The sequence below is a fragment of the Babylonia areolata genome, chromosome 21 (genome assembly GCF_041734735.1).
Source record: "Babylonia areolata isolate BAREFJ2019XMU chromosome 21, ASM4173473v1, whole genome shotgun sequence".
Taxonomy (NCBI): domain Eukaryota; kingdom Metazoa; phylum Mollusca; class Gastropoda; order Neogastropoda; family Buccinidae; genus Babylonia; species Babylonia areolata.
In genome coordinates, this window is record NC_134896.1 from 42,589,750 (window position 1) to 42,615,092 (window position 25,343).

Here is a 25,343-nt window from a genome sequence, read left to right on the forward strand (position 1 = left end):
AGGGATCAATGCAATCACTCCTATGATTGTACTGAGATCAGTGCAACCATTCCTATCTGGATAATGCTGACACTAAACAAATTTCCAAAACTTTGGTGGTATCCTCTGGGAGTTCAACAGGGCAGTGAGTGAAGCTAATGAAACCTGAAAACAATCCACGACACATTCCAAATAAAAATTACTTGCACATCGCTCACTCACAGAAAATATGCTCAGGTGTAGTTCCCCTTGTGTTTTTGTTACACACATCAAGATCAAGCTGCAAACATACCAGAAACAAACCCAAAAACAACAACAAAAAAAACATGCCTCTGAATATAAATTTAATCCAATGACAAAAATGTAAAGAAAGAAGGGCTTGACAAATCAGGAAATCAGACAAAACAAAATGGTGTTGGAGATGGAAGAGCAGCATTGATGATTTTTAGAACTCCATAAATACACCAATATACCCTAGCATCCCCCTTGGTGACTACACCACTCCTTGTCCTGAAATCAGTTGGTTATTTCCGTGGAGTGTTGGCCTTGATGTAATACGTCTGCCTAGGAAGCAAGAGAATCTGAGCACACTAGTTTGAATCCCATTGTCGTCAGCATTTTCTCTCTCTCCACTAGACCTTGAGTGGTGGTCTGGATGCTAGTCATACTAATGGGATGATAAACTGAGGTCCTGTGTGCAGCATGCACTTCGATTAAGTAAAAGAACAAATGGCAACTAAAGGGTTGTCCCTGGCAAATTTATGTGGAAAAATCCACTTTAGAAAAAACAAAAAAAATTGCATGCTGGAAAAAAAAAAAGGTGGCACTCTCAGCGTAGCAACACTCTCTCCCAGGGGAGAGCAACTCGAATTGCACACAAAAAAATTGACAAAAAAAGGGTTAATACAAAATACAATGATACTTGGAGCAGACAGCGTAACGGACATCTGATGGCAATTCTTGCCAGTTTCTTAATCCTGTGACAATTCACTTTTACTTTACCCTTCCATTCAAGAAGATTTGAAAGCCAATAAAACCAAAACCAGTATGTTCTGTGAGAACAATCGCTCTGTTCCGATGGACTTGAATGGTTTGCAGGTGTCCCCCCCCCCCCCCCCCCCCCCCAAAAAAAGTGATGCATTTCCCCCCTAAAAGTCAGATGTAAAATGAATGTGACGCTTTTTTCTTTTTTTTTATTTTATTTAGGACACTTGATGTGATGAGAATCCATAATGGGCATGACTTCAGAAGGTGAACAAATAAGCAAACACTTTGGACCCACTCTCATTCATCATGATCAACCAATTACTCTTTTCTCACAAACAGGAATAGATTAGTGTGGAGCATATCTATGAGAATAATGAATGATCATTATCCTGCACCCGCACCCCTACACATGCATACGCACAAAGAAAACAGCTTTCATAAGAAAATTACGAGTTATTATGGCACAGGATTTTCTGCGACACAATAAGAGGAATGCAAACAAAAAAGGAGGAAAACAGCTGAAGAGTGATAATCAAGCAACAAAAATGAGTGAAAAACTCAATACATTACCACCTCCACATTATCTATGTTTACTGGTTACACTGGTGATTCAGTCTGATTTAACTAAAAACTATTCTGGAACTTGCAAGTGATATGGTGTAAAACATCACTACACACACACAAAAAAAGCTGAATGTCTATATGAAATGAACATACAAAACACCTGCACACAGAACATTAAATCCCTCAACCTCTTATCACTGACATTAACGAACAAGTTGTACCTCTCAACTATGATAGCCCCTCCCAATTGTAATGACACTTCCAGCATACACAACCACATGTAATACATTTAGGACACAAAACAAACACAGACTTTGTCAATCATCCTCACATTCTCCCACTCTGAAATAACGAGAGGAATAACAGTATGGGCAGCACTGATCCATGAAAAACAAAACACAAAATCAATCATTTCTGGTATTTTAAAAAAACATTAAAAAAACCCAATGTTTTTCCCTGCTGTCTAAGGCAAGGCTATTCACAGTGCACGACAAGGGGCTACCGACCCATATATCCACCCCCAAAAATAGACAAAAGTCAAACTGCCCTGATCTATGTCGTTGCTGTGAATGTACAGGTTTCTGGGCAGAAGCACACTAGTCTTCATCCTCTTCTTTTCCTTGAGCATCCCCATTGTGCTTTGGAGCGGAATCTCCCTTGTGGTCATCAGGTGATTTGGACCTTGATGGAGACCGCGACTTGGAGCGGGAAGGTGACCTGGAACGGGACATAGATTTGGATCTCTTCTTGGAGTCGCTCTTGTCCTTGTCCTCCGACTTGGCTTTGCGATCTTTGCTTCCAGACTTGGACCTTGACTTGCTGGCTGATCGGCTGCGCGAGTCGCTGCGAGACCTCGAGTGGCTTCTAGACCGTCTTGATCGACTGCGAGATCTTGACTTCTTGCGCCGGCTGCGGGATCTTGAGCGACTGCAAGGAAAAGGGAGTGATCACCACAAAGCTCTCTTTCAATGTCTTCTCATGAAAATGATAAGAAAAAAGGGGAAGGTAAATGGTTAAAGCATGACACAAGAGGCAGTCTTCACAGCTCATAGGAGATTCCTGCTAAGAACAGAACAGATCACCAATGGGGCAGGTGGAGTGTTTACCAGTAATTTCATTTATATCAATCCATGAAATTTAAAAAACGAACCATTGGTTTTGTTATCAACCGGTCAAATGACCTGTGATGTCCTGCACTGAACTCAACGGTCTTCAATCATATTTTGTGCTTTGGATTACCAAGATCTGTCTCACCCAGAATATTCAGATTTGATGTTTGATCACTTGGCTAATTTTGCTGCTCCTGGCAAATATATGCATCAATGTAACTTCCGTACTAAGCAGGTTTCTATTAGAACTGAAAATGATAAATTGGCTGCTATTACTTAATGATTTTTTAAAAAAAACAGGTTTTGTGAAAAAGAAACATACTGACTGTGGAAACATTTTTTTCCCTTCTCTACAATTTTTTGTGCCCTTCCAAAAAGAGCATTGCCATTCTAATTAGAATGTGTGGAAAGAGCCGATTTTTCACGTTCTTTACCAAATTTGGTATAAAAATAAGCACTGACAACCTAAAGTTTATCATGGACACACAAACACTAAATTTTGGAAAAAAATGAACTTTATACATAAGCCGCACTTATTTCTGGTACCGGAACACATACTGATACTACAAAAACTGGTGCGGAAGCGCTTTGATTTGTTTATGCACAAGATTTAGCGCTATATAAGTACCATTATTATTATTAAAAGCTGTCAATACTGTAGGTTATGAAATATGAAATAAACACAAGCGGGAACAACACAAAGAAAAGCAAGCGAAAATAGTGCTAGTGCCACAAAAAAATAATAAATAAACTCAACGAAAATAAGATCCATAATTTAGGGATAGTCACATTTATTATAATTATAAGCCGATAACGAATGACAAACTGCAACCATGAAGTGTACTGACACATTAGTCGATGTAGTATCAGCACACAAAAAGCATTTGATGTCTAAGACAGGGATGGACAGGTGTGTGTGTGTCAGAGTGTGTGTGCGCGCGCGCACACTTCTGTATAGATCTGTATATGTCTGTTGGGTAGGAGTAGGTGTATATGAATGTGTAAGTGATGGTAAAATTGTGCGTGTGTGTATATGTTTGAGAGTGTTTTCCCAGTCAATGTTAGGTGTGAAAAACTGGAGTGAATGTTGTGTTGCTGGCGTTTTATATTTCTTTTACTCAAAATGTGCTTGCTGTCATAAGAATCTCTCAATTTGGGGACATTGTCATTGACTCCATGATCTAAGTAATGCACAATGTTTGGCAGTTCAATGGATCAACACAGAACAGATGAGCAACAGGTTTTCATTGTCGGGATGGATGAATCAAGGTGGTGGTGGCAGTTTTTTCTTCTTCTGATTTTGTTGTCAAATACATTGGCTACTGCAGCACAACAGCCGCTGTCAGCAATACCACACCTAAGTCTCACCACCTCCCCCTTTTTCGCCCCTGATTTGCTCAGATCTCAGGAATTGACTCTGAAGCTTTCCTGCTTTTTTTTTTTTTTTTTTTTTTTTTAAATGGAAAAACCCATTTACAAGTTTCCATGTAAATCTCATACCTGAAAATCAAATTTTAATTACACATACTTAACCATGACCCAACTAGTGCAGACTCCGGCAGGGGTCTGACATTCCTGCCTGTGCAAACTACTATCCGCCTATGCGGAGAAAATGAAACTACGGCCGATAACCTCCCGGAAGTAGGTAACCTCCCCTTTGTCCCGCTGGCTAGCGCCCTCTTTTTCCGGCAGCCATTATGACTCCTGTCCTGTGCTCTCCATACGGCTAAGTTTTTTTTCGTATTTTCTGTCTGTCTGTCGATTCTCTGGCGTTCTTGTTTTTTGTCAAATTTTGTCTCAAACCAGGTCACATAATTATATGGTTCGATTGGGATATCGGGCTAAAATTAAGGCGCGATCGATTTCTCAAATTTGTAGATACCATGTGAATGTGGGAGGTGCAGCCCACAAAGGCAAGAAGAGGTTTTATGCCAGGATATTGCGATTTTCTGCCTATCATACCACTATTCCCAACAGGCCACAAATAAGCTGGTAGTCATTGCCAAGTGATACTGACAGCTGTACCAATTATTTCAAGATTGGTGTTTCAAGATTGGTGTTTTGTAATGTTGAATTTCAGACCAACTGATAACTGACAAATTCCCAGCCCTTTATAGCATTTTGATCATTCAATTCCCCTTCAACTGTGTGCACTAGAAACCTACTCTTTTATCAGGCTTGGGATTACAATGCTTTGTCCAGGGATGTGAGAGGGACTGAATAAAAAAAGTGTACTGTAGCCGAATGTGTAAGGGTGATACAAAAGCCCCAGGTGTAATGGAAAGATGACACCTCACTAGGGGGTTAGGGGGCTGGAGCTGACCAAAAGAAACAAAAACGTTTACAAACCTGTATAACAGTGCACAAATCACCAATACTTCAACTATTGTTCTGCAGGAGTCAATATTAACATTTTTTAAATAGCACATAAACATACAGAATAATGAATGGTGTTTCCAAAATAATAAGCCTAAAATATGACAGAAAACGAAGACATTTCTTATCCAAGATCAATCTCTGGTACTTCGGCTATAGATCCCATATCTAAATAACATATACTAACTGCAACCAATAAGTGCAACACGGCATCGTCAGCATCATCTGTATCAGCTGATGAAGTTTCAGTATATATATTAAAAATAAAAGAAAAAAGAAAGAAAAAAAAACATTGTGAAGTGTTGTGGTTTTTGTTGCATTAGTGATGAATGGCCCTAGCAGGGAGAGAGTCTGTGCGTTTGTGTGCGTGTTCCCTGATAAGTAGGTTTTGTGTGAAAAATACACATTGGCACATCGGGCTATGCTAACACTAGTAAGCTCCTGAGGACAGGAGTGAATCATTTTTTGTTTATTTGTTGTTAAATCAAAGCACATTTGTTTCATTCAAAGCATGCTAGATTTCATCAAAATGACTCAGAATGGACTCTCAGCCAGATCAATATTTGGCACAAGAGTTGGTTCCGTCAACACAGAACAGATTAGAAACAGCCTTTCATTATTGGGACGGATGAAAAGTGGGGCGGTATTTTGTTTTTGTTTTTTTGTCAGCTGTCCGCAACATCATACTGAAGTTTCACCCCTACACCCTTTTATCTCCGGATATGCACATATCTCAGGAATGGCATTTCTGGTGTTCTGCGGCAGTCAAGCCTAACTTACAAAACATTTTTTGTCTTAATAAAAAATATGTATATAAAAAATAATAAAATCAAAAAAAATAAAAATAAAAAACACACACACAAAAGTATCTCTGCATTTCCACACAGCTCTCGCATCCCTGTATGTATAAGCAAGGAAAATAACTGAAATATCTGCAACACTTTAGTAAATGGTTTATAATGAATAACTATTTTTACATATATTCAAACCAAAACTAGTGACATCGAATGTTTTGTATTACCATTTATGAGCACACACGCACAATGTATATGTGTGTGCACGCATGAGAACAGAACCATACCTGCGTTTTTTAGGACGGTCTTCAACCAGCCTGATTTTGCGTCCATTGATTTCAGTGTTGTCAAGCTTGTCCAAGGCATTCTTCATGTCGGAATATGTGGCAAATTCAATTATTCTGCAAACAATCAGTACATGTTAAATTCACTTATCCAACACAGGAAACTATTAAAAAATAATAATAAAAAGTTTCTTGAATGTCAAATTTTTTTCTAAAGATTCTGTGCTCTGAAGTATAGTGTATTTCCTTCATGTCAAAGTATCATGTATTTCTTTCCTAAAAAGGTACTTTTCCACTGAATGTAAGCGTTACACAACTGGTTAAAATAGAAATCTGCAGACTTGACCTGCCTCCATCCAGACAACTTCTGAAAAAAATTTTGCCAGTTTCATGCAGTGCCATGGTCAAGGCTGCATTATTTATAGCACTCCAGGGCCTGGTTACACAAGCGATCTTTGCATTGCCAAGTTTGCTTAGTGGTAAGAAACTTCCAAAGTCTACTCTAATTCTGTAAACTCCCTATCACCAAGCAAACTAAGCACAGTTAAGATTGCATGTACAACAAACACCACACAGGACAAGCTTCCAGATAAATGTATCAGCTTCCAAATATTTGTTTTAGAGTTTAGTTCTGAATTGTTTTCTTTATAAATGAACTGAGAAACCATGTAAATTATTTATGTTCAACATATTCCTCAAATTCTTGTAACATATGCCATACTGTATTGTCATTGTTCATACTCACCCTTCATTTCTGTGTCTTGTGTGAGCATCTGCATAGGTGACTTCCCCAGCCTGGCGCATGTAGTCTTTCAGGTCCTTGAAACAAACAGCAACCAAACAAGCTTCATCAGATACGCATATAATTTCAGTCACATAAAACCAAAAGCAAGTCATAAAAATCTCTTTTTTTTTCTTTTAAATCAAAAGCCAGTTAAGGTTAAAAGCAGCTGGAAAAATACAAAGTTACAATACTCACTTCCTTCTGTCCAGGAGGCTCAAACACCAAACTTAAAAAAAACACACAAAGCAAAAAACATGGACAACTATAGATCAATTACCCCTTTGACATCAAGAATGACAGCCCTTTTTTTTTTCAATGATACAAATTTTCTGGGGACATATAAACTCTCTATTCATAACTTTTTTTCTTTCTTTTTTTTTAAAAATCAAACCCAACACATAAATTTCTCCCCAGCCCCTTTTCCCAAGACATACACGTTCTTTTTTCTTCTTTTTTTTTCTTTTTTTGCTGTACTGAATGGAGCACTGAAACAACAGGAAGAACTTCAACAATGATTTCCGACACTCCACTCCCCACTGCTGATCATCTTTGTATTCATTTTGCTGTTCATCTTACCCAACATTTTCCCAAAATAATTTCATTTTTCATCCCCAATTGAGCTTCATCACCTTGGATTTCAACAGACATTTAACTCCTGAATCTGCTACTTACACTGGTGGGAATGGGGAAAGAAAAGACATCAAACGGAAGGATGATTACCTTAACCAGCATTTTGTGTTTACAAGGCCAGGGAAACCCTATCAAGCGGCAGGGGGATGGGCACACCAAGGCGTAGACCTGGAAGCCTGGGCGTACGCAGTCTGTAGGAGGGAGGCTCCCAAACCCTGTCAGCCAGCCTCCCATTGCCAGAGAAAGAACCCCAATGCGTGCCAGCCCTTGTTTTTTGTTTACATTTCTCTTTGGGTTGCCTGCAAGCCTGCCAGCCCCGAGCCGCCCCTCAGACTTAGCCCTGGTCAGATACCCTTTAGAGATGCTCAGCCCAGCCACCAGTGGGATAAGGGACCACAGCACGTTGGTTAGGTGCAATAGAGGAGATGCAGGCCATGAAGACTTCACTCGGGATCCTCCTCCACTGACAGAGCCACAGCCAGTACAGCCAGACACTTTCTTTCCCTTTTATGAATGATTCTACTGTATCCTCGGTCATGCCACCTCGTACACCAAGGCCAAGAGCCAGTGACCCCTTCATCTGAGAACTTGTATGGGTTGAGGACTGTGAGCCATCATCAGAAAGCCCTTTTCGCCCCAACAGTCAAGCAAGCCAAGAGCTTTCAAATAGGAAAACATCCTGTACGTTAATTTCACACCACCACATTTCAAATGCAATTCACTAAATCATTAATGTCAATGCTCTCCAGACTCACAGCCATTTGCATTTTCCTTTCTTTTTTTTCTGTTTTTTTTAAACTGATTCACATCTTTTCCCTTTTATTCCTTTGAGAACAAATCCCCCTAATAAATAGCAAAAACAAAATGCAATAAAAGTATCAACAAATGTTATGAAGCACAGAGCTTTATTCTGCACCACAGCAGTCATAATCCATGTCCATAGCGTTATCTATACCATAGCTCTTTTTATGAAGTGGAAGTAATAGACAGCGATGCTGTGCACACACTTACTATGCAGTTTTCTTTCTTGAGAGTCAACAGCATCTATTCCATTGTTTAGATGTAAATAACACATCAAGCATGATGTATTGAACAGTTCCTGGCTGAGATCATTACAAATCTCACAAGTCAAACATTAAACCAATAGCTAAAGTATTCTGTGACCCATATATGTGCAAAACACAATAAAGGACAACAAAAGAAACAAGAACGCAATTCACTGCTGTTTTGAAGCAAAATGAATGTGGCGGTGGATGAACAAAATTGTCTTTGAACAGAAAACTGTGTTAACATTTCTGACAGTATTCTATGAACCACAATCATGCAAATAACAGCCTCTGCAAGAAATAAACCTTAACAATAGAATTTGCTCTGTTCAGCTTTGATCTCCATGGAACAAAAATGATCATGAGAGAAGACAGACAGACAAGAGACCAAAGCAATCAACCGTTCAAACAATGTATCTTAACATGCTAACATTATCAAATGTGCATACTTTAATTCTAACATTTAAACAGTCCAAAGAGATGAAAAACATACCTGCCAGCTGACGCGAGATGAAAGGTTCTCAACAATCAAACGGTATTCTGTCCTTGTTGGAGGTCCATATCTGAAATATAACAGGGTGCCCAGCGATTCGTAAATTTCTGCTGAATAGCAATTTTGCTCCGACTCCTCTTTGGATGGTCATTTCTTGTTTTGCTCATTTTTCTTTCACATATTTTAACATTTAACCGCAAATAACACTCTGAGCACTTTAAGCATCTTCAATACAACACAAATGAACCTGCAAGAGTTACTTTTCAAGGACATTATTGTATAGATTTTATAAGACTGGGTGTTAAATGCAAATATTTTAATTTAGGATGTTATAACCTCTGCCATGAATGCTTAAGTAAACACAAGTCTTTTTTCTTCACTTTTTCCTTCTACTTAACATGAAAAACTTCACCCTTTCTTTAATATAACAGTCCAGATAAACAGGTTGCCTGGTGCATTTTAGCCAAAAGTGTTCTGGGGGGAAAAAAGTCTAAGTAGAAACAGATGATCTACCAAAAATACCAAATGACATTTAAGAACTGAAATACCACTGGCTTTACTACATGCTAACAAAGTTAATGTAATTTTGAGATGGCAGCAAGATTACGCAGAGTAGTGAATCAGAATGAGATATAACAAAATTTACAGAACCTGGGCGCCCTGTTCAGAAGCCCATGATTAGTTTCTCTGCACACAAAAACAACATCATCTCACCGGAAAAGCATTCTGACAATGCTAAAACATCCTATTACACTAAAAGTAAAAATCAAACTACATATCACTGCACCATACGATCATTTTAAAAACTTTTTTTTTTTTTTTTAAACTAGTCTTTTACAAGAATGGCAACGTTTCCTGGAAACATCTACAATTAGCTCAAAAAGAGACAAACATCTTTTGAATGGGCAGACACAGGTCACACTGTGGCAATCAGAAGTTGGCCATGTTTGTGGATGCTAAAACTTGTAAAAGTATCATTCACATCATACAAAAAACAAACAAAAAATTACATTAGGAACCATCTACAATAAACCAAAGGAAACTTAACATACATATAGACAGACACAGGTCACACTGTGGTGATCAGAGGGTGGCCATGTCTGTGTGTGCGCAGAAGTTTGGCAAGAGAAAGAAAAAGGAAAAATACCGTGTTAAAATAGATTTGGTGAACATGAAAGATGATTCATATACTTTGTGCAGCTACAGCAATCCTGTCACATATCACTTTCATACTTTTTTTTTTCTTTTTTTTTTTAACACGTGGAGGACCAGCCAGTTATAAAAAAAGTACCAATATGGATATGAAGTTACAGAATACATAAATGATAGCTGTCAGTTCTGACAGTGGGGACTTAGACACAGCCACTTTGTTACTTGTATCTGTGACCATAATAACTTCTTTACTGAACAGAACAAGTCACATTACAACTAAAAATTATTTAAAAAACAACAAAAAACACCTACTATTGCTAATATCAACCAGTGTGGCAGAAAAGTCAGAAAAAGGTTTTGTGAAAAAGAAAAAATGTAATGGTAATGTGAATGTCAAAACATTTTTTGGCTTATCTATATTATTTTGTGCCCTTCCCAGAAGTGCAGTCTTATAATAAGATTGTGATTTTTTTAACCCCATTTTAAGCCCAACCTGGCACAGACAGATGAAATATTTCAAGAGTTATTAATTTGTTTAAGTTTACCAAGGACACATACACACATATGCATACACACAATCAAAACATGACATAGTTTAGACTCACACTGTGTATTAACACAAGCAAGCTAAAAAACAAAACAAAAAAAAACATGGAACTAATGCTCTGTTGCTCTAAAAAGAAAGGCAAGAAAGCAAGTGTATGTAAAGGGAGAATCAAAAAGCACTTACTTGTCCACCCAGCTAGATCTGCGTGAAGAACCTCCGCCACCACCACCGTAATATCCACCTCGTGATGTCCCCCTTGCATGCTCAATAATGACCCTAGATAGAAACAATGCAAAAATGCAGGTTTAATTTTGCTTTTAAAATTGTCTTTTTTTTTTCTTTCTTTCTTTTTTTTCTTTTTCTTTTTTCTTTTTTTTTATCCAACTGTACATATTTTCACCCCCAAAAAATTTATAGAACACTGTTGTGTTGGACTCAAATTATCCAAACCTTAACAATTAAAAAAAACCTTTACTTATCTCCTGGCTTCTACATTTCTTTCTTTTTTTCTTCTTTTTTTTAAACAAGAGCGGCAAGGCCTTCAAGACTTACTTGTGATATGCATCTTATCACATAAAGGAATCACAAGAAAAAAACCATGAGAAATCATTAAAAATAAGTTCTCCATTATTTAATGTTCCACATGGTTCACACCTCTCCAGTACAAAGGACAGATGCAAGGGACTCCTCAAAATGTGAGAGGGGCAAGTGTCATTAAACCCTCTTACCCCCAGTCGCCCAGCACTAATCATCCATTGAAGGGAATAACTTGTGATTTTGAATAGTACATAATTATAAAAACTGATTAAAAATATAATCACCTTTCGTTACACATATTCATTTTTCCTGCATTCTACACATCATAAAGAGTTGCCAAAGAATTTTTGTTTCCAGGCTCATGTTGCTTTGTACTTACAAAAAAAAGTGTCAAACTTGATGGTCAACTAGCCTGCAGTTTCTTCAACACATCTTTTTATTGTTTTTCTTACTCAACATCAATTGCAACAATGAACATGGTGATTTTTATGTTCTTTTCATTTTGAAGGATGTTTTCCTTTGATGGTGGGGAAAAAAAACAGCAAACAAACAAAAACAACAATCCTACCTCACATGTAATTTCTCAATAATGAAAAGAATAATAAAAATCCACTGAATTAGCACAATCAGGAACACTGTGCAGAACGCTGATAAATATCAGTGAAATCAACGACTGACTCACTGACAGTACCTATTTCAGAGTTCCGGCGTTTGTTTCATGATTTCTGAGGTCCAGCGATCGATTCACATTCAAGCACCAACTTCATTCTCACTGTTGACAGAACTCAGTCGATTTCTAGGTCATTCAATACGATAGATTTTTTACAAGATTCTCACGCAAAAAACATTAAAACAATTCAAAATCATCTTCAGAATCGTCATTCAGATTTCGCTAAAGCTCTTCGCAGTCATCAAACTATTCTTGCAACTTTAAAAATTCACAACTTTGTCAAAACTCAAGCAAATCGGTAGTGCCGAAAACTAGGCTGTGAATCTCATGAGAGTCTTGTTCATGCAAACAGCAATGGCTGCACCCATGTAAGCACATGTTTAGCTGGTGATACCCGACGCTTTTGCATGTGACACAGCATGCTGCTACCGGGTGTTTTTGTTGAAAGAGTGTTAACCACTATACACCTAATCTGCCCAATATCAGCTTGCAGTGTTACACCTGAACCTGCCCAGTATCACCGTCTAAACACGTGCCTACTATGGACGCAGCCATTGTTGTTTACATAAACGAGACTCTCGCAAGATTCACAGCCTCGTTTTCGGCACTTCCTGCCATACATTTTGCACTTTACAGAGTCTGAATGGCTTGAATTTTGACAAAGTTATGAATTTTTAAAGTTGCAAGACGAGATTGATGATTGCTGAGAGCTTCAGCGTAATCTGAACGCGTATTCTGAAGATGACTGAACAGTTTTAATGATTTTTGCATGAGAATCTTGTAAAAATCGATAGAACTGAGTGACCTAGATATCGACTGACCAAGTTTTGCCGAAACCATGAATCAAATGCCGGACCTCCGAAATCAATACTGTCAGTGAGTTCATCTTGATTTCACTGATATTCATCGGCGTTCTGCACGATCTTCCTGATTGTGCTAGTTCAATACTACTGATTTGGTAAAGTTTTGCCAAAGTTTTGAAGTTTCAAAGTTGCAAGATGAGTTCGATGACTGTCGATCGTAGTAGCGTAATCCGAACGACTATTCTGAAGATGATTTCTGCGTGAGAATTTTGTAAAAGTCGACTGTACTGAGTGACCTAGACATCCACTGCCTGAGTTTTACTGATATTGAGAGTGCAGTTGGTACTCGAGTGTGAATCGATCACCGGACTTCCGAAATCATGAATCAATCGCTGGACCTCCGAAATTGTGAATCAATTGCCGGATCTCCAAAATCACAAATCAATCGCCAGACTGTCGGAATCAATACTGTTACAAATTAATTGCACTGATACTTATCTGAATTCTGCACGATCTTCCTGATTTTGCTAGTTAAATGGATCTTATTTTTCTTTTCATTATGGAGAAATTACATGTGAGGTAGGTTTGTTGTTTGTTGTTTGTTTGCTGTTGTTTTTCTCCCGACCATCATAAGAAAACACACCATCCCTCAAAATGAAAAGAACATAAAAATCAGCATGTTCATTGTTGGAATTCAAGTTGAGTAAGAAAAAGAATAAAAAGACGACGAATGCATGAAAAATAAACGTGCAACAAAAGAAGGTAATTATATTTTTAATCAATGTTTATAATTACCAACTATCGAAAATCGCAAGAGTTATTTGCCTTGGCATAGGATTTCAGGGTTGATTAGTGCTGAGCATCCTGGGGGTAAGAGGGTTAATTAACTTATGCTGAATGCAAAAATTGAGAGAGATTAAAAACCTGCCAGTTGGGTGAGAAGTCCGCTCTGAGCTACTCAGAAAAGCCTAGAGTCAATCAAGCCTTACCTTTCAGAACACAGTTCCTTGCCATTCAGTTCATACACAGCATCATCAGCATCCCTGTAGTCTTCAAATTCCTGCACAACAAACAAACTAAAATGAAAGACAATCATTGTGAATTAGCCTCATGGCATAAACTGTTGCATCAATCAAAGACATTCATAGTGAATTAGATCATGGCATAAACTGTTGCATCAAGTAATCAGATCAAGTTGTAAGTGCAACTGACAATGCGTGACAAACCTGGACAAGTATGAACAGAGGAGTGGTGCATAAGAATATTTTCAGCAGTAGTGTCCCAAGTTTCCTGGCATATTTTCAGTATCAGTATCATGATGTTCTGCATTTCTCAATTTTGTTCTGGAAACTCAAGTTTTCTATTTCTTCAAAACTGCAAATCAAGGAGGGGGGATAATCAGAGCTTTAATTTCAGTTACTATTCTTCAAACCCTTTGTTTTAATCAAAACCTTTCATTTTAATAATAAATGTTTCATGTGACCATGTAATTTATCAAAAATTCCACACTATATGCTTATCAGTCACTGTAACTACAAAGTTCAATTTAACCAAGCACAATGCCAATATATCAGATTATTTATGTGGACTTACCACAAATCCATAGCCATTCTTCAGCATGATGTCATTGATTCTGCCATACCCACGGAAGAAACGTTCCACATCTTTCTCCCTTGCCTGATATGGAAGACGTCCAATATACACTCTGGTACCCATCCTACAAGAAACAAAAAAAGTCAACTCGTACAACAGAAATACAGCTTTCCTAATTTTCTCTTCTTAGTACCTACCCATTACTGTCGCTTCTACTGTGGGTGTGCGCATGGGGGAAAAAGGGGACGGGATCTACTGAGTGACGGTGACACTGAGTGAAAGTGACCACCTGGACAACTTCAGGAGGGTGACTGTTCCAGTCTCTGATGGTTCCCAGGAATAACCTGTTGATGCTGTGGTAGTCTGTGCAGCAGATGATATGATTCAGAGTGGCTGCACCAAACACTTGATGGAAGGTGTACCAGGTTTAGGCAACTGATTCAGTCATCATCATCAAATTGTTTACTTTCTTATGATTGTGTGCAGCATGGTGAAATGCGCTACACAGCATTGGTCTGTACAAGATGTAACCTTTTCTCTATTGGCGTTTTTTTTTTAAATTCTGTCAGTTTGCTCCCCTTACTTTCCCAACAGACGACCCATTTGTATGGGTAAGAAACAAAATCACCAAAAAACAAATGTTAGAATCTATGAACTAAAAACTTCCACACTGATCAGTCACATAAGTTAGGGACAACATATATAACTTCCTTCTCATATCATCCAGTGAGATGATGAAATTATCCATATTTGTTCAAAATATGCACACACTGACGACTCGTAAACAAACCCAGGAAAGCACACACAGTTTGAAACAGACGGAATTCAGAATGCTGTATAGTCCCGTAAGGGCCCCTTCATCTAATTCTGTTGTCTGCCTCGTGACTGAGAAGAAACTGGGTCAGATGCCATTGTTGACATGCACTGTTCATGTGAACCAGTCACCTAAAAAAATAACTTTCCTGCTCACAAGTACAGCAACACACTCTGCATTTATTGGTCGCACTGGAGAGTGGAAAGGACAATTAAGAAATTCTTAGTTTATAACGTCATTATACACATTAGGTGCCACTCCAAAAATTAAAAACTTTTTAACACCCCGATCAGGCTACTTCATCTGAAACAGTTGTAAACAGTGGGGCCTTGATTGGGGCCCATCATCTGGAGCCAGTTACTCTAGCCCAAAAGCTAGAAATACAAGGAAGTATATAACTGCTGAGTGAAAGAAAATTTATTATTCTGAATCAGGGCTTTTCCACAAAAATATTTTGATTACACATTTACAAAGAACTAGTTAGGCTGTGCATACCGATCTCTCTCCTCTGCAAACAAGTCAACCATCTGTTGACTGACAAAAATGGGGGAAATAAACACATTTCCTGTCCTTATCAACTTCAACTCTGGGTTTTGTATAAATTGGTGATCATAGCCCACAGCCATTCTGAGGCAGTGTTCAGTGAAAATAAGTTCTGCAGAGCAAACCGATAGGCCTAGTTTGCATCAGTTTGACATGATACAGTATATGACACCAAATAAGTTCTCTGTGGTCCACAACCATGCCCTCTGACTGGCCTATCATGGCACCTCTCAACTTGCACCATTCTCCCCCCCCAACCCCCACCTCCCTCCCCATCCTAAAACCCTTCCCCATGCTTTCACTATTAGTCATCTCCATCTCACCTGCTCAAAAATAGTGACTGCTTCTAAGGCTTGACTGAACATACTTCAACTGCCAGTTTCTTCACTGTCACTGTCTTCATATTCCAATGAATCATCAATAAATCATTCCAAACCACAGTAATTGCACAGCCTACAAAGTTGCTTTAGCCTGCTGACTGGGACCAGTCTGAGTTTTCGATGCGGGTTTGGTGGTTGTTTTTTTGCATATATGCCTTCCCCTTGACATAATTAGCAAATCACCATCATACAGTTAGCAAATCATTATCAAGAACTGAGGAAGGGGTCTTCCTCCAGTCATCTAGACCTGTGCTGATTAAATTGATATTTTTATGCTACAGACATATTAAGCAAACTGTTACTAGTGTTAGTCTTTTTGTGTTTATTGAACCAATCTCAGACACATAAAACATCAGAATACATGTGGGACAGCTTTGTGCCACTGGGGAAGCACTCTGGGCCGTCAGCTGGCAGCTTTTAAGCATGGAACAGGTTGCATTCTGCCTTTGTAAACCGACCGTTATATTAAGGCTGGTTGAAGTCAGATTATTTGCATTTTAACTTCAGTTTGACCTTTGCAAACCTTCAACTGGCATATTGTGACTGATCTGACAAAATGGGGGTAAAAGTCTAGCATAATATTTTAATAGTTTTTACATTCCTTTTTCAATTTCATTAGTGAAAGTAAAAACATACCCCCTTTTATACTTGAAAGCACACAAACCTGCCCTTTAAATCTGATATGATTTACAACAACAAATAAGAACTATAAAAGAAATTAGTTGATGTATAGAAGTGACTGACAAAGACAGGCAAAGGTTATCTGCTTTGCTAATTAACTTACATTTGCTCTTACACGTGCCATGTCCTGGTGTAAACAAAAAAATTCATACCAAGAGTAGAACTCTAAACTGACATGTGCAAATCATTTACATGACTAAGATTTATACAATCACAATGGGAAATGTTCACAGCATTTTTTGTTTTTGTTGTTTGTTTTGTTTTTTGTGCTGCCCCTTCATCTGCACTGTTTCAGCAGCATTACACCCACGCCGCTCATTCCGAGTCCCCCGAACACAGCCACACCCAGGTTAATCTGTCGCAGTCCCAGTGCCGAAGTCCACAAGGAACCACTGATTTTGGGTCGCCAGGAGCCTACACACCAGAGGAAACCCTACACTGCTGCTGAGTCACTTCGGTGGTGTTTGGTAGTACCTGTTCTGATTGAACGTAATCAGGACACCACCTATTAAGCCCCCTACTGACAACAATAATGGCTAAGTAGCGGAGCCAGACTGAGTAAGCGTCTCCTCGAGTGGTGACCGCCATCACTTCCCTTTAATGGCAGTCCCCCATGAATCAGCTGACACTGAAGACCTTGTCAAGATTCGTCCTGAGTGCAGAAGTAAAAGGGTATCAAAACTGAGGTCAACATGAGAGCAGGGCATGAAAAGCCACACAATTTGGCTTTTTTGTACATACTGATGATGAACAGGGAGGAAGATGACAGTGACGACGACAATGCAATTATGGAGGTCCTTTTAGGACTGAGACTATGTTACAAGGATGTACTCTATGCTTCCTGTCATAATCATATCCCGGCATCAACCAGGCCTGAGAGATACAGACACTCGCAGTGTTGGTAAGGAAATTAGACTTTTAGAGCAACACACCCAAAGACGCATCCAAGAAGTGAATGATACTCGACTGTGTGGTCCCAGTCTTCCCATTTAAGCCCATAGCAATCTGAACTCTGAATAGGAGGCAGCCGCGGGCCAAAAAACCCACCTCCACTGAGATTTGAACCCGCATCCTCCCATCCATCAATACACGACACTAACCACTTCGCCATGGTGGCTTTTTTTTTGTGTTTTTTTTTGTTTGTTTTTTTTTTTAATGAAATAAATATGACTAAAAAGGATTTTTTTTTTAAATTATTGCTACCTATAAATGAATGTCAATATGTTGAAATTTGAAGTGCTGAAATCTAGGGGGGGGGGGGGGCTGAGGGGGTAACAGTAAAAATGACCGGAAACACTTTCTTTTATAATTTTTGTGCCCTTCCCAAAGCGTACTGTCATAATTAGAATGAGTGTGCCAACAGATAATGCATTTCAAATGAAAAGAATTTTGTTTGTTTACCATACACACGTGACATACATGCAGACAACCAAATAAAAGGTAAAACAGACTTGTGTTTGGAAACATTATTTAACAACAACAAAAAACCACACACACACACACACAAAGTACAAACTGCATATGTAAAGATGTATGGAAGTGACTGACAGAGACAGACAAAAAGTCTGCTCTGCTAATTTTCTCCCATTTTAATTTTGCACATGTGACATCCAGCAGCTCACACAAAAAAGCACTCCTGGAAAGAAATCGTTATGTGCAATTATCATGGTACACATTTTTTGTACTCATTGCTTTAACCTTTTCTCTATCCTTTCACATGTCTCCAATTTATTTTATAATATGTTTAATTTCCTTAATGACTACTAAGCACAGTGCAAGAAATACACAGATAGTATCTAGATGTCATGGGGTCAAATGGACAATACAATCTACTTGTGCTCCAAAATATCTAAGCCCTCCCCAACTACTAAAACTAAAGGCCTCCCTAACTACTAAAACTACCATATGTGCAATAAACAAGTCAGATAAAATAAAAACTGTGAGCAACACTGTGTGAAGCATGTAAGTCTTTTACCAGGCAAGCTGTCTTCAGTTTTGCCCTATATAGGACATTGTCTTTGTGCACTTTTTATATGAAGTTCACTTTTTTTTTTTTTTTTTGGTATGACAATCATATCTGAACGACTATCAACCTGCAACAAATGCTGACTTTTCTCATGTTCTGATCATTCTAACATAATCAGAACACCAAGTCGCTATTTTTTATGGATTTTTGTAAAATTTATATTATTAATGACTGTCCTCTTATGAATTTATCAAAGACTATGATTTTACTTCATCTTTTGTGTTTATATAATTCTTCTGAAAGTCTTGGCAGTCTAATTAGTTTGATGAATTGATGACAGCTTGCGCAGCTCATCTGTTGTGGACTCACAGGTGGCTATGGAGTCAAATTACTTAACTGTCCTGGTTTAGCTGGCACAGTTGCTACCTTCCTCCTCTCACAGGCCTCTGTGATGCTTGCACAGCATCCCTCTTCAAAGCTTGTTGAAAGCGGTTTTGACCTGCATGATTTTGCTGGCATAAGGACTTATAAAGTTGGTGTAAATGCAACCACTTATAAGGCCTTACTTGGGTATTTCAAAATGTCAGTATTTTCAAGTACTGGTAAGGAACCTACAAACAATGACCACCGATTTTGCAACGTCAGTTGTTTTGTAGCTGTTTTGTTTATGTTAGTTTGTTTTTGTTTATTTTTTAATTCCTGTAAAAGAACACAGAACAAGAATCTATGGTTATCATGGACTGTGTGAAGCCTGAAGGCATTCATCTGATTCTGCCATTCATCAGATTTAAAAAACATTCTCAACAGTCTTAGTTAAATTAGAAAGAAATCTGTGGGCACTAGTATCCAGACTTTCAGAGGAGCTTAATCTTAGCAACATTTTCTTAAAGGTTTATTCATTATTGTAACATTGACTGACATCATAATACAATCAAAAATCTCCTCGACACCAAAACCATCTTGAAAGAACAATTGTTTGGCCGATGAATGAAAGCAGTTCTAGCAGAAGAACTACAACAGACAAAAGGAAAATTCTGAAAAATAATAAACTAAAAAGAAAGAAGTGAAGAAAATAAACTAAAAAGAAACAAGAGAGGCAAGGCCTTAAGACTCACTTGTGATACACTAAAAAAAAATTTTTTTTTTAAATGTAATCGTTAAAATGTGTTCTGTATTTGTTATTATAAGGCTTCGCGTTTATAAAAAATAAAAAAAATAAAAAAAGACGTCCTAACCAGATTCAAACCCCGCGTGTTCGGGTGAGAAGAAACTGCCTTATCCATTACACTATCGTGGCTCCTTAACTGACGTTCTAAAATTTAACATTTGAACATACTTTTTTTTAAAGGGCGATAAATCAATTGCGGTATTCGCAGTGAGAATGCGGTTTATTCATATTATTCTGGTGTATTTTGGGCATTCAAAAAATCTTTACGGGCAATTAAAAATTCTTTTTACTGGCTATCGCCGCAATCACACTGCAACATTTAGCCGTTTTCACTAGATCTAGATAGATGTACAAGCTTAGTTACACCCGCCGGGAATGTAGTATGACACGGTCGATTCAATTTCTCTTTTATGTTTATTCTAGTTTTATAGTTTTAAAGTTGATATGAAAATTTAGTATTCTGGTAAACTAATAACATGTAGAGCCAAGTACAAGTACTTCTAAACGTCATAAGAAGTCAAAAGGACTTCATTTTGAGAATAGTCAAGACTGGAAATTTTTTCCTTTCATCATGATCAATTCAAGGGTATTAACTCACATGGTTTGCAATTTTTGACTGTGAATTTCGACTGATTCTGTGGATATTTTTATGGCAGTTTGGGGCATAATCCAGTAAGTGATGAGGCGTTCACAAATCTTTCTCTGAATAAATATTTAACGGTCTCCTTCTCCAACTTTCCATCACATGTTATCGTGTATTGTCCATTGAATATAGGATTGAACGGGCAGGTCAACAACTTGAAACAAAATGGCGTCGTTCGCGTTCGCGAAGAATATGAGCACGCGCTTTGAATGTGTATAAATATGTGTACGCAATTGATTTTTGCCCATGACCTTCAGGGCTCAGCCAACAGATCTGTAAAGTCCACTCGTCGTATTGATTTTAGTATTTTCTGAAAAAGACCACTTGGGCGAATGAACATAGTGAAAGCCCTGTACACAGAGTAAAACACACAAGCTTTTTATGCATTGAGCATTATTTCAAAATGTAATGTTTAAGATGAGAAAGATCAGTTTAAAGCAAATTAAGTCCCCTGGTATTAATTACAGAGTAACTTCCCTTCTTTACTATCTGCACCAAAACGTTTGCAAAATAAATAAAACTTCCATGGTTCTTCTTCTTCTGTTGTGTAGCCACAATCAACACGATTATTTTGCATAGCAAAAGAAGTTCCTGTTTGAACAAAAAATGATAATAATGACAGCTCTTGTTGTTGTGTCAGAATATCATGTCAAAGTGCCAAGTTATAGAGAATACAAAAAATATAAATATAACAGTAAATGCAGTTTGCATATAATTAGGCTTCTTTTTTTTTCTTTTTTTTTTGTGCCCATCCCAGAGGTGCAATATTGTTTTAAACATGATGACTGGAAATAACTGAATTTTTCCTATTTTTAAATTAAACTGAATTTTTCCTATTTTTATGCCTAATTTGGTGTCAACTGGCAAAGTATTTGCTGAGAAAATGTCAATGTTAAAGTTTACCACGGACACACACACACACACACACACACACAGACAACCGAACACCGGGTTAAAACACACTCACTTTGTTTATATAAGTGAGTCAAAAAGTGAAGATGACGATTCGATGAGGACATAAAAAAGGCCGAGAAGTCCAGGCAATGACCTGCCACTGCCAGTCCCTACATCACTGCACTGTACTAGTATACTTTCACTTTCATTGCGTTGACGGCCACAATCATCAATTTGATTTTTACGCCATTATTGTTGTTGGGTTGCGATGAAAGAAAAACAAGCTACAGAAAGTGACAGACCTATTACTTTATTAGTAAGGATGAAAACTTAGTCCTACTCTAGGTGGGTTCTCCGGCAGGCTACTATCACTTCACTTTTCGCCCTTCCGAGCTAGCCGGTCCCTTGCTGATCTAAGACGGCAGGGCCCCAAAAATAAATTTAAAAAAACTAAAAAAATATTAGGGTAAGAGAGGGGGTGGGGAAGAGGGGGGGTGGGGTAGGGGACCTATTATCTAATTAACTACTGACTGGGGGGCACCCTAGACTTAAAGGTGTCCAAGGTGTCTGCTGCTATAGCTGTTTCAGGCAGGTTGTTCCAGTCACGTATCGTTCTGGGGAAGAAGGAATCTTGTCTGTATTGGGTTTTACATCGGATCTGGTTGAGCTGGCGAGAATGTTTCCTTCTTTGCCTGAGTGGGGCTGGCACGATGCAGCTTTTATCGACGATCGCCTCTTCGTCCATTATTTTCCGTAGCATGGCAAGCCTAGCTACCTTCCGTCTGTGCTGCAGAGTCGGCCATTGCAGCCTGTCGATCATTGCGATGACACTAGATGTGTTGTGGTACCGGTTGACCACAAACCGTGCAGCTCGACTAGAACGACTGTATTAAATTATCCAGCCACAGGACTCCATGCTGCTATTTTTACTTGAACCCTTCACTCAGGATCCAAGCCTTTTAAATTTTCTATTTCACTCTCAATATTTCACCTCTCTTAACAATTTCTAATCACCATGCAGCGTCGTGTTCTATAATTTACACTCACGTGATTCACGCATGGAGTCCATGTTCCGAAGAACTGAGGAAAGTAGAAAGCCGTTATAATTCCAACACTTGGTTGTGCAAAAAACGTACTGGTACAACAACATGTAAAACTCTTTAGTCAAAATTTCACAAATGAAAAGGCAATCGTCGGTAATAAAGCTTACCTTGTTTAGTTAATAAAACGATTTAATTAAAACCGTGCCCTTGTTCAACATGGAGCCAACTAACGCCGTCCAACGTCTTCTTCCGTCGTGGCGCTGTGAATTGATTAGCCTATACACACAGTCAACCTGTTTTGTGATCAGGTCAAAAAGCACAGCTGGGGACTGACAACAGAACACACACACACACACACACACACACACACACACACACACACACACACACACACAATGAAACAGGATTTATTAGATTTGTAAGGGACCCACCAATGTTTTCATACGTTTGAATATATTACATAAAAACATTAAAACAAAAACACTGTTCACATGCATATATCAGCACTGTATTCAACACACTGAGAAAACATCGGATCCCATTTAACACAACCAACGGGGTTTTTTTCTTTAGTTAAACGACAAACGCAAAATGGTCACACAAATGTCGATTTGTTCTTCAGTTTTAAAGACTGATCCTGCAGTCGATATAGTACCTACATTTTCTGCTATTTTCTAGTCAACGAACAATTTTATATGTAGAGTCAGCAAAATGGCATACTGAATAATAGATTCAAGAGAGAAAAAAAAAGTGTATAAATGGTGTGTGTATCAGTTGTAGAGTGGTAGAGGAGGTGCAAGTGATAGTGATGTTAGCACAGGAGAGAGAGAGAGAGAGAGAGAGAGAGAGAGAGAGAGAGAGAGAGAGAGAGAGAGAGAGAATCAGAATAAATTATAACTGTCGATTAAATTTTTAAAAGTTTTTTTGGACACACAAACGCACTCTCAAAAATATGCACAAAAAGACTGAGCACATGCGCGCGCACGCGTTAGTGTGCACACGCGCGCGCGTATATGTGGTGTGTGTGTGCGTGCGCGCGCGCGCGCGCGCGCCACGGTGTGTGTGTCTGTGTCAGTGTGTCTGTCAGTAGTGTCACTGTCGGTGTGTGCGAGTGTTGGGTTTTTGTGTATTGTGTCACGGCGTGTGTGTGTGTGTGTGTGTGTGTGTGTGTGTGTGTGTGTGTGTGTGTGTGTGTGTGTGTGTGCACGTGCGTGCGTGCGTGCCAAGTGCGTGCTTCAGTGAACACTGGACCTCGGTTTATCGTCTCAACCGAATGACTAGACGCTCAGTTGGGTTTTCCAGTCAAACGTGGGAGAAAGGACGAGAGCAGGAATTGAACTAAGACCCTCACAGAATCTTTGTATTAGTAGATGAGAGTCCTAACCATTCTGCCACCTTTCTCCTGTTTCGGTTCATATAAGATCAGACACAAAACATCGTTCACCTTCTACCGTGTTTATAGTCAATACACGACGTTCTCCTACGGGGTTTACACGCTCTTATCATGGTTACATACATTTGAAAACGAATTCCTTTGATGTGAAACTTACGTAATAGATTTAAATCAATGAGTATATAATCGGGTATTTATAATTTGTAAATTAGGTGATTCCCCCTCCCTACCCCTGCCTCCCACCCACCCCCAAAAAACAACAACAAATCTATCTTTTAACCGGAATACTGTATTACGTCTCGAAACACCGAACTTTTCAGCAAAACTAACATTCAAACACAGTGTCTTTCCCTTATCAAATTATCTCTGTCTCTCTCTCGACATTGTTTGGTCATCCCCTCTTCCTTGTTCCGGGCATAAATGTTTGCAAACTATTTTTTTTCTTTTCTTTTTTTGATAACGGCCGTGCAAAAACGAAATGGGAAGAGCTGGACCAGAAAATAGTCCAAAAACTTGATGCGCTGATAGGAAAGAGCACTGACCTTGGAACACAGAATTTGCCACCTATGGAGATATCGTGTACGCAACCTGTCGCCGGGAAACCTATGGAGTGAAAGAACCAAAGACAAGAACACCTCCTCAAAAATCCAGACGACGACGAGAAATGGACAACATCTGAAATGCACAAAGAACTATCAAGAAAAGGATGAAGACTGCTTCAGAATTTGACTGAGAAGCAGGGCCCGGCGTACAGAAACTTTAGAAAGACCTGGCGAAAGCAAACTGAGGACAGTGCCCTCAGTAAAGTAGAATCAACAAGGAGAAAAAGGACCAAAAAGAAAGGCACCAGACAGCTTCTTCCGAGACCCCTTTCAGTTCGCCAGGAAACTGTTCGAGCAGCCCAAATCAGGGACACTCACAGCCGTGGACAAAGAAACACTTAAACAACATCTCAGGAAAACGTATTCCGATCTGCAAAGCAAGAAACCGGCACTTGATCTCAAGGGTTTGGTTCATCCCAGGAAACCAGAGAAGTTTAGTGAAAAACCACCAACCCTTGAGGAAAGTGGTCAAGAAAGCCAGGGCCAAATCATCACCAGGGCCAAACTGCGGCGGAATACCGTAACCTGCTGTACAAGAAATGTCATAAAGTCCTTGAGTGGCTCCACAGAGTGATAAGATCAGCATGGAGGAACCTGAAGATCCGTCAGCGACCAGTGAATGATAGCTGATGGCATGTACATTCCCAAAGAGCAGAATTCAAGTACCATCAGCCAGTTCAGACCAATATTGCTCCTAAATGTTGAAGGAAAATCTTCCTCTCTGCCATGGCTGCCAGACTGACAAAATACCTCATAGAAAATAAATACCTGGATGTGTCAGTCCAGAAAGGCGGCATCCCAGGAGTTCCTGATTGTGTAGAACATGCCACAATGATTTGGGATGCGATCCAAAGAGCAAAGGCAGAGA

The 25,343-nt window shown here is 38.9% G+C and overlaps 1 protein-coding gene across 3 annotated transcripts; it reads right to left on the reverse strand.

Annotated features, from left to right (window-relative positions):
• Positions 1-306: 306 nt before the first annotated feature.
• On the reverse strand, positions 307-22,747 carry LOC143295664 (serine/arginine-rich splicing factor 4-like). 3 transcript variants are annotated; one of them, XM_076607280.1, is made up of 9 exons: positions 22,648-22,747; positions 14,349-14,472; positions 13,745-13,815; positions 10,929-11,021; positions 9,698-9,706; positions 9,047-9,116; positions 6,839-6,912; positions 6,097-6,210; positions 307-2,457 (listed from the first exon to the last, which is right to left on the reverse strand). In XM_076607280.1, exons 2-9 carry the CDS (start codon positions 14,469-14,471, stop codon positions 2,127-2,129), a joined length of 885 nt encoding a protein of 294 aa, XP_076463395.1. In that variant the 5' UTR covers position 14,472; positions 22,648-22,747; the 3' UTR covers positions 307-2,126. The 3 variants fall into 3 exon arrangements, with proteins under 3 accessions (XP_076463395.1, XP_076463394.1, XP_076463396.1); XM_076607279.1 differs by having other exon boundaries at positions 9,698-9,733; XM_076607281.1 differs by lacking the exon at positions 9,698-9,706.
• Positions 22,748-25,343: the final 2,596 nt, after the last annotated feature.